The 10782-nt window shown below is 41.6% G+C and overlaps 1 protein-coding gene across 1 annotated transcript; it reads right to left on the minus strand.

The window, feature by feature from the left end:
* Positions 1–515: 515 nt before the first annotated feature.
* LOC108648307 lies at positions 516–10141 on the minus strand. The gene is made up of 2 exons (XM_018096551.2): positions 8994–10141; positions 516–3924 (listed from the first exon to the last, which is right to left on the minus strand). Exon 2 carries the CDS (start codon positions 3528–3530, stop codon positions 1284–1286), a length of 2247 nt encoding a protein of 748 aa, XP_017952040.2. The 5' UTR covers positions 3531–3924; positions 8994–10141; the 3' UTR covers positions 516–1283.
* Positions 10142–10782: the final 641 nt, after the last annotated feature.

Here is a 10782-nt window from a genome sequence, read left to right on the forward strand (position 1 = left end):
ATAAATATATGGCTACACACTAATGCTGGATGCTGGCACAGGTACACGGGGCAGAAAGTGGGGGCTAAATAAATATATGGCTACACACTAATGCTGGATGCTGGCACAGGTACACGGGGCAGAAAGTGGGGGCTAAATAAATATATGGCTACACACTAATGCTGGATGCTTGCACAGGTACACGGATAGAATGTGGGGGCTAAATAAATATATGGCTTACACACTAATGCTGGATGTTGGCACAGGTACACAGGATAGAAAGTGGGGGCTAAATAAATATATTGGCTACACACTAATGCTGGATGCTGGCATAGGTACCACAGGATAGAATGTGGGGGCTAAATAAATTATATGGTGGTTAAATCCCAGTCGATTATTATCGGTTCGACTGAAACAGAGTAGAAAGTATCAGGAGCAAGGAAGGCTTTATTCTATAGGACAGCTAATACATACGGGAGAATATAAGTTTGGCTCAAAGTCCCAAGAGTTCAATGGTTGCAAAGTCTTTCTACGTTGTTTCTGGACACAGGAGATCTTTGATGTTCCGTAGCGTGGAAAGTGATGTTAGCAGGCTTCCATGAAATTCATCCACGTGAGATCTGCCCTGTCTTAGGACAGCTGGTTTATATACCTTTTTCTATCCATTACCACATATAGGAACTATATTTACTCTCAATTACGTATATTTCTCCGCCCTGTGTCTCCAATCATCTTATTTTACCCTTATAAAGCGTTACATTACATCATTCTGTCATAATGTAAGAAATCCGCATGATGTCGCCCGAGACCGTGAAATGGATTTCTCATAGGCGTTCCATATACACATATTCCATATGATATTTAAAATAGCGTACAATTCCTACTCCTGAACATTAAATATATAACTTAAATATGATTAAATATAATTCACAACACACAAGCATGCTTAACATAATATCTTAGAACAAAACGAGAGGTATTTTGTATTATACGGTGCCTGAATGTAGTTTTACATTTAAACGGACCGAAACTATAAGATCACTTTTTCTATGCATCTGTTCTGTCACTCACACATACGCTGGCTAGCTGATATCTGAGACTAATCCTTTTGAAAGGTCATGGCTAAATGCGATGCAGATACTGTATGTCTATAACTTTGTTATTAACTCCTTCTCTGCCTAACTGTATTTGACATCAGAAGATCTTACAAACCCCCCTTAATTTCTTTTTGGAATTCTAAAGAAATTACTAAGTCAACATTCACTCACACATTCATGGCCCTTTCGCTTCGTGACAGAACAGAGTTAGTTTTTTCGAATAATCATTTCCCTTAAAATTAATTCGCCCTGTTCTAGGCTCCGCCTTAAATTGCGATACATGCTTTTTGTTTTACAAATTAAACAAACTTGCATAAAAATACAAATGAGACATACACACAATAGAATGATAAATGGATGCAACATAAAATTTGTTGCTGCGGTTCCCGCGGAAGTATGCGACCAAGATTGAACCGATTTTGAGAATTTTTTCCACCATGTCATTCCAGACATTCCTGATAAATCATGTTCGATTAACTCTAAATTCCCTTGCTCGTGTTGGAAGATAACTTCAGCTTCATGCAACTGCTTATGTAGTGAGTGCAATAGTCCCTGATCTTGTTCTAGTCGTGCTGCCCATTCTTTCCATGGAAACTCACTGACTTGTGATAGGTTAAATTGGATTGGAATACTATTAACATCTCTGGAAAGGTATTTAGGGACCGGTATTCTGACATTCCTCAGCACTACTTCGATTGGACCGTCTTGGGCACAATAGAGCCCTCTTTTGAGCTTAGAAGTGGCAGTGCATGAATGAAAGAATACTTTTACCTCTTCATCATTTGTCATCACCTGAAAACAGATCTTATCATTGTTTATAGGCGTGACTAGATCATATGTAGATTTAATAGTTTCAACTTGAACGGGGCACATAGATTGGTTATGAAAACATGAATGATAAACCGTTCTAATCTGATATGGAGTGCAAAGGACTTTTGAACTAAAATGCAAACATGCAGATAAATCTACTTGTTCGGGTTCAGCTGCTACAGATGGTATAATAAAATCTTTATACTGTAACTTATAAAACAACAACTGATTGTTACTAACAGGTATTCCTAAGATAGCCATGGAATAAACAGGTAGTTCTTGGCCTGCTAGTGGGATTAGTGAAGTGCCTAGACATTCTTTTTCATTGCAACCCATCCATTTATTGATCCAAAGATCAAGATGGTTTAAAGCTATTCTGTATTCCTCTGGTAAGCTATTACGGATTCCTAAAGGTGTAATTCCTCCGTGCAGGGCCTGTGCAGTGACTTTAAGATCTGTGGAATATTCAATTTGAATTTCCATGCAGGCTCTGGCTACCTCAGCTATATTTGAACTCTTCAAGAGCCCCACGGTTGTTTCCTGCAGGTGTAGGACTGAAGGACCCAGAACAGAAGCTGTCTTGACAACCATGGAATTTAAGATTTGATTCAAATTCCTTTGGACGTGAATACCCTTGCTGTCTAGTAAACCTGTACTTTCTAAGTCTTTCTGTAAAGAGCCAATGCTCATGCTGTTCATTACAGATCCCACGGTTCCAAAACCTCCTAGGATCTTTCCTATGACATCTCTCCTTGCTCTGGGTATGTTATGTTCCCTGTTTCCAAACCAGTAGTCCATTCCTTTCTCCATATTCACCAAATGAGGCCTACACTGTGGGTATCGTGTGGAAATTTTCCACTCTGACCGATTAAAGTGCCACAGTATAGTAATAAATTGCCCATCTTTTAGAAGGGGTTTTGAGTGAAAATGGTTAATTTGGAAAGGGCTTGATGGTATGAAACTTTGTCCTGAGCAAGAGATGTTACGTGGGTGAGGTGTAACCGTTACCTTAGCTGATTTACATGCAGTTTTATTCTGAATGGAAATACAGCATTCATAGTTACCTTGATCTGCAAGTGTCAGCGCTTTGGACTTAAATTTGAGTGTTTGATCAGACCATTCTATTTTACCCATAATACCTTGATGTATGACCACCTGTGAACCAAAAGTAATGCTTCCTAGATCTTCTTTTCCTCGAATCCAGGATATTGTGGCCTCTGCAGGTAAACTCAGCCGTGTACCACAGCTTAGTTTTAAAGACAAGTCTTCCTGCAATTCTACTTTTTCTGGCCATATCCTGATTTCAGGAAAGACAACATCACTTTCTAAGAATGACATTTGTATGCTTATGGGTTCTAATCCCCTATCCGCTTGGATCTCCCAAACTCTTCCTACAGTATTGTCTCCTGCTTCCCTATCTTGGGATGGTCTTTCTGGTCTGAGTTGTTTCATCCAAATTCTAGACGAGTAAAGGTTAAGAGGGTTAAGGGTGCCTTGTTTCGATATGTGAGCTTCCCCTAAGTCTGGATTACTTCTAAATGTTAGTGGTTGTTCCCCTCTAATTTCTAGTGTCCAAACTGCAAAGTCGTCTACATTACATTCCCATGATTGAGTGTTATTTTCATATGTATACGTCCCTTTCATCCATTTGTATTTGGCTCTAGGCCCTAAAGTTATATCAATCCGGATTTGTCCTCCTTGAAGAAAAGGGATTCTTACACAGAATTTCAAAACTGGACCTGATTGAGTTCCGAGAGATAGTTCTCCTTGTACTTCCGTTGGTTCTTCTGGTCCTTGTTCCTCTAGGATTTCTCCTAGTAAGCGTGTTTTTTCCTGTGGGCTTTGCCTCCGTTTGTTCTTCTCTTGCTTCCGGTTCTTCTCTCCGGACTCTTTCTGATGGAATCTTTTGGTTGGTGATTGTTGAGGCCATTGTTATCCCGATCATAATAAGGATGGCTGTAATGAAGAAGATCTGTCTTGTGCATGATTTCTTTTTCCTTGTTTTCATGTTGGAATCCCACAAGTAGGTTCCTGTTTCCTGTTAAAACAAAGCAGTATCATTCTTTTGGAACATACAATTTACATTGGTCCGCGTGGACCCAAAAAGTTTGTTGTCTACGCCTGTTTTGTACTGAGTCGGAAGGTCTTTGTACCTGTAATGTTACCGGACCTAATTTGTTTATGATTGTGTAAGGTCCCTCCCATCCTGAGGACCAGGGTCCCGCCTTTCTCAGGGTTTTAACCATTACCATCCCCCCCTTTTGAAACTTTGTAAATTCTGGAGGAGTGATCTTTTGCATGTTAGAGGCGGCGTGTGGGAGTATGGTAGCCAAGTTTTCCTGTAAAAGTTTCAACCATTCTGATTTTGCAATGGCATCCCTCTGTGGTGTAGACAAGAAAGGTTCGTTTGGAAAAACTAGTGGTATCTGCCTTCCTGTCATGAGTTCAAAAGGTGTATACTTTGTAGTGGAGGAAGTGGTTCCTCTGACATTTAGGAGGACCGCAGGTAGTGCGTCCACCCAGGTGTTTCCTCTATCCAGTAACATTTTTGTTAATCTGGATTTGAGGGTGCGATTAGATCTTTCCGCGACAGCCGAAGATTGCGGTCGATAGGGTAGGTGAAAGCGTTGGGCGACGCCCAATAGCGCACAGGTCGCTTGCATCACCTGACCTGTAAAATGGGTTCCCCTGTCGGACTCTAAAATTTGTGGAAAACCCCACCTGGAAAACACATGTTCCCACAAGGCCTTGGCTGCAGACTGTGCGTCATCCCTCCTTAAGGGGATGGCTTCAACCCATTTTGAGAACACATCCACTATTACCAATGCGTACTTAAGCCCATACTTACCTGACGGTAGAGGACCTATAAAATCTATTTGGAGTGTGGACCATGGTCCGTCTGCGGGTGGAACACGCTGTAAAGGTGGTCGTTGACCTTTAGGCCTTGGGTTGGTTTGGGCACAGATGAGACAAGAGGTTACTACCTTTTCTACTGTGTCTTTCATTGTTTCCCAGTAAAATTTTTCTTCTAATACCTCCAAAAGCTTTTTCTGTCCTATGTGGCCTAAACTTTCGTGATTGTATTTTGTGAATGGTATTTGTAAGTGTTTAGGAACCACAGGACGCAATTTCCCGTTTAAGTCATGAAATAACATTCCATTCTCACGAATAAAGGGGAATGTTAGGTCAACCTGAGGATTAAGAGATGGATCTTTCGCTTGCTCCTCTTCAAATGAGGGAAATCGTGTGTCTGCTTTCTTAACTGGAGAGACTGTGAGGGGTGTTTTGGGCATTACTTCCTCTCCATTAAGTGCTGCTTCTTTGGCTAGGGAATCAGCTATTGTGTTTCCTACGATAAGGGGATCCTCACCTTTCTTGTGAGCAGGCACTTTTACAATTGCATAGAGACGTGGTGCTTCCATGGCAAGTTTTAAATGTTGTTTCTAGTGTCTCTTTTTGTGTAAGTGTCTTGTTGGAGGCATCTACAAATCCTCTACGTTGCCATACCGCTAAGTGATCTGTCAGGGATCTGACTACGTAGGAACTGTCACTATAGATGACTAGGGGGTGTTTTCCCTCGCTTAGATCTCTTTCTAAGACTGTTTTTACTGCTTCTAGTTCTGCCCTTTGCGCAGAAAAGTATCCTGGCAATTTGTGTTTAATTGCAAGATTTCTGTCTGGGTACCAAATAGAATAACCTGTGTAGTAGTTACCGTCTGCAAAAAATCTGGACCCATCTACAAATACTGCCTCATCGGTGGTACTTGCCTCTCTCCGGAACAGGATTGGTAAGGTTTCTTCTGCATCTACCAGGCATTCATGTATCTCTCCCTCATACTGCATGAGTTGTGAAAGAATGTATTTTGCCTTGTGATCGACCTTGATTTGCCTCCCTGATAAGGCAATTAACCATTGTGCAAATCTTTGATTAGACACGCCCGGAATGTTTCTCTCAAGGAGAAGCTTTAATGGGGTGTGTGGAGTTTGCAAACAAATTTCTTTAAATCCTACCAAATGTTCGGATGCATTTACCGCAAAATGGACTCCTAGAAGGTGTCTGACACAAACCTCAAATCCTCTTTCTACTGGGGTCAACAGCCTGGAAAAATATCCTACCGGTCTCCAATTTTCTCCCTGGAGTTGTAACACTACAGCTGAAATAGAAACATCGGATGTGTGTACCTGTAATGCAAAGGGAGCAGCTGGATCCACTGTGGCCAATGCAGGAGCCATTTGGAGATCTCTTTTGAGAGTCTCAAATGCTTCCTGGTGTTCTAGGCCCCAGTCACCAAAAGTGGATTGGTTACCCTGTAAGAGTTCATAGAGAGGTTTAGCTTTTTCTGCAAAGGACTCTATGAATTCTCTGGAAAAATTTAACAATCCCAGGAATTGACGTAAGGCCTTATGTGAGGTTGGGACAGGAAGTGTAGCAATAGCTTTGCTTCTTTCCTGTAAGGGTTTCCTGTAACCTGGGCCTATCTGGATCCCCAGAAATTGGACCTCTGGTTGTAGTAACTTCACCTTAGTGGTATGAAGTTTTAAACCTGCATTAGAGAGTATCGTGAACAATTCTTCTAACAGAATCAAATGTTCCTGTTTATCTACCGTTTGGAGTAGAATGTCGTCCACATATTGGAGGAGACATTCTTGGCGTGAGAACGTGGCTAATTTCTCCGCAAGGGCATTATTAAACAGGGTGGGACTGAGGGACCAACCTTGGATTAGTCGGCGGAAGGCAAATTGTTTATGGCGGAAAGTGAAGGCCGTTTTATAGGTACATCCCTCATCGAGTTCTACACTGAAATACCCGTTTTTGATGTCCAGGGTTGAGTACCAATTTGCAGTAGCTGAGATTTTTGACATTGTGTCAGGCATCTCAGCCACAAGCTGGGTGAGGGGTGGTGTATGTTTATTTAACATTCTTAGATCAATGGTTAATCTCCATGACCCGTCCGGTTTTTTCACTGGCCATATGGGGTTGTTACATTTGGAGGTTGTTTCAGTAATTACTCCTATTTTTTCCAGATCCTGAATAATTTGTCCTATAGGTTCTATCGCTTCAGGAGGGAGTCTGTACTGTCTTTGTGGAGGGGGATCTGTTCCTTGGATGTTAACCCGTACACCTTCCATTAGACCACACTCATTTTTGGATTGGGCCCACAAATTTGGAAACTTGTGTACCAGCTCTGTGAGAACTTGATTATCCCCAGTATCTGGCCATTGAAACTCCTTTACCGTAATTTCAGTGGAGCATACAGTTTTCAAGTGGCCATATTCTGATGGATCAATCACAACTGGTTTCTTCCCTCGGGCATCTTTCCAGATCGCCTTGTTGCCTAGATCAACAATCCATCCCCTCTTTTGCATGACATCTGTTCCCAGAATGTTGTCTGCACCCTCACAAAACCAGAAATCTACCTTGGTCTGTAAGTACCCAGGGATGGTTAAAGGAACGTCTGCGAACATAGTTGCAGTCGTGTGTCCCTTTCCGTTGAAACCGACAACAGTACAACTAGGTGCTGCTGGATCAGCTTCTAGTGGCAACTTTTTACCTATGATGCTTAACTGAGCCCCGGTGTCAACTAACAATTCTGTATGGATTCCAGCTAAAATGGCCTGGAGGTAAGGCCTTCCTGAGCCGTCCAAAGATAGGGGGCTGAGGTATTGTAGGGGGTGAAAGGTGGGGGCCTCTAGTCATTGCGGATTGACCACTTCCTCTGGGTATACCTGTGAATTGAGGACAGGCTGTGCACCAGAGTTAATTGTCAATTCCCTGACCTGCCTCAGAAGTGGTGCATAGGGTGATTCCCGTGCCACTGGAATATTAGCAGGTGGGGCTGAGGCTGCACTTGTAACCCCATTATCCCTCCCAACGCCCTTGGGTGGTAAATCTTTGACTGGTACTCTGCAGTACTTTCTGATATGTCCCTTCCTCTGACACCTATGGCAGACTAGGCTGTGCAGCCCTGTTGCAGAGGTGCCCTGTCTTTTAAAGGGTTTTGGGCCTGTCTCGGGGGTGGACATAACTCTATTTGTTACCTGAGTGACTTCAGCTATTTTGGGTTTTAATTTGAGCTGTCTTCTATATTTGTCTATGAAAGTTGCAGCGTCCTCTAGCGTGCGCATTTTAGACACTAAAACTGCCGCTGCTGGGTCAAGATATTTGAATTTTTTTACAAAGGTTGAAATCATAGATTCTGGAGTTTCGTCCTGTTTTAGACCCATAACAAGTCTGTAGGCTTGTTCAAAAACAACCAAAAATGCAAATGGATCCTCATTTGCTGATGTTTTTAGGGTTTCAATTACCTCTAAAGATGGGAGTTCTTCCCCTGTAGTAAGGTACACTAACTGTTGGAGCCTATCTTTTTTGGTACCGTGTCTAGTCTGTCCTGCCTCTATTATTGGCTCACTTATGGGTGGGACTAGACGTCTAGAGAAATGTGTGGGGAGCCACACCTTGAATATCTGATTCTTTTGTGAATCAGAAAGGTTGTATTTGTTTAAATTTGATTCAAGGATGTCTGCATTAATGAAAGTATCTTTGTTTAAGTTATAGGCAGGTATATCTTTAAGGATTTTCATTAGTTGATCGTGAATTTTTAACTTAATTTTAGCGGCTTTGTCCAAGAGCTGACGCTTCCTCTGTTGGGCAGATTCGGCATCATTTAGCTCTTCTAGCTCCTCCCCACCTTCCTCATCTTGCCCTGAAGCCTGGGCTCTTCTGCCTGCACATATTAACTTAACCTCATCAGCATTTGCTATCTGTTGCTCTAATTCTAAAATATGGTCCATTAAGATGTTACAGTTTGAGCATTCATGCATGTCATTTTCTGTGTCATTTCTCTGTAGATTAGAGCAAATCATCTGACTGTGATCGTGTTTAAAAACCATATTATGAAAAATCTGAATCATCTTCAAAATATTTCGTAACTTAAGCCTCTGTCTGTTTGGACAAATAAACTTACGGTCCAGTAGGGTATTTGCTTCACTACATTGTTGGTAAAGACTATGCCATAAATCTGAATCAGTATCAGCATTTGACATGAACTTATAAATCACATTACTTTGATTTGCAAACTTATTTATCAATTCCATAATTATAATTACCTGTCCTGTCGTCGTCCTGATGCGCTCTTCAAGACTGACGCCGTCTCTCAAGTTTTTAGACTGAGGACTTGGTACCAAGGGTCAAATTCCCTCCGACGGTGATCACCGAATTTTTCCGCTTTCCTCCGAAAAATCCTGAACTTTTTCTGTTCTTCCAGGTTCTTTTTGATGCTGAATTCCGTTTCCTCGCAGAGAGTAGCCCTCCCCCCCTTTAAAGGGTACTTGAATAAGATACGCTTTAAAGTTACCGTGACAGAGAGAGGATAACGTTCCGGAATGCACAGCAATCAGTCATAGGCTAGGCTCGTCATTAATTGTTAAATCCCAGTCGATTATTATCGGTTCGACGTGAAACAGAGTAGAAAGTATCAGGAGCAAGGAAGGCTTTATTCCATAGGACAGCTAATACATACGGAGAATATAAGTTTGGCTCAAAGTCCCAAGAGTTCAATGGTTGCAAAGTCTTTCTTACGTTGTTTCTGGACACAGGAGATCTTTGATGTTCCGTAGCGTGGAAAGTGATGTTAGCAGGCTTCCATGAAATTCATCCACGTGAGATCTGCCCTGTCTTAGGACAGCTGGTTTATATACCTTTTTCTATCCATTACCACATATAGGAACTATATTTACTCTCAATTACGTATATTTCTCCGCCCTGTGTCTCCAATCATCTTATTTTACCCTTATAAAGCGTTACATTACATCATTCTGTCATAATGTAAGAAATCCGCATGATGTCGCCCGAGACCGTGAAATGGATTTCTCATAGGCGTTACATATACACATATTCCATATGATATTTAAAATAGCGTACAATTCCTACTCCTGAATATAAAATATATAACTTAAATATGATTAAATATAATTCACAACACACAAGCATGCTTAACATAATATCTTAGAACAACGAGAGGTATTTTGTATTATACGGTGCCTGAATGTAGTTTTACATTTAAACGGACCGAAACTATAAGATCACTTTTTCTATGCATCTGTTCTGTCACTCACACATACGCTGGCTAGCTGATATCTGAGACTAATCCTTTTGAAAGGTCATGGCTAAATGCGATGCAGATACTGTATGTCTATAACTTTGTTCAATTCTGATTAACTCCTTCTCTGCCTAACTGTATTTGAAATCAGAAGATCTTACATATGGCTACACACTAATGCTTGATGCTGGCACAGGTACACGGGGCAGAAAGTTGGGGTAAAATAAATATATGGCTACACACTAATGCTTGATGCTGGCACAGGTACACGGGATAGAAAGTGGGGGCTAAATAAATATATGGCTACACACTAATGCTGGATGTTGGCACAGGTACACAGGATAGAAAGTGGGGGCTAAATAAATATATGGCTACACACTAATGCTGGATGCTGGCACAGGTACACGGGGCAGAAAGTGGGGGCTAAATAAATATATGGCTACACACTAATGCTTGATGCTGGCACAGGTACACGGGGCAGAAAGTGGGGGCTAAATACATATATGGCTACACACTAATGCTAGATACTGGCATAGGTACACAGGATAGAATGTGGGGGCTAAATAAATATATGGCTACACACTAATGCTGGATGCTGGCACAGGTACACGGGATAGAATGTGGGGGCTAAATAAATATATGGCTACACACTAATGCTTGATCCTGGCACAGGTACACGGGACGGAAAGTGGGGGCTAAATAAATATATGGCTACAAACTAATGCTGGATACTGGCACAGGTACACGGGGCAGAAAGTGGGGGCTAAATAAATATATGGCTACACACTAATGCTGGA

Source organism: Xenopus tropicalis, chromosome 8, assembly GCF_000004195.4.
Source record: "Xenopus tropicalis strain Nigerian chromosome 8, UCB_Xtro_10.0, whole genome shotgun sequence".
Lineage (NCBI taxonomy): Eukaryota > Metazoa > Chordata > Amphibia > Anura > Pipidae > Xenopus > Xenopus tropicalis.

Bases quoted from the DNA above. Each gene is read 5' to 3' on its own strand.
- LOC108648307 (XM_018096551.2), bottom strand. From the start codon at position 3,530: ATGAAAGGGACGTATACATATGAAAATAACACTCAATCATGGGAATGT.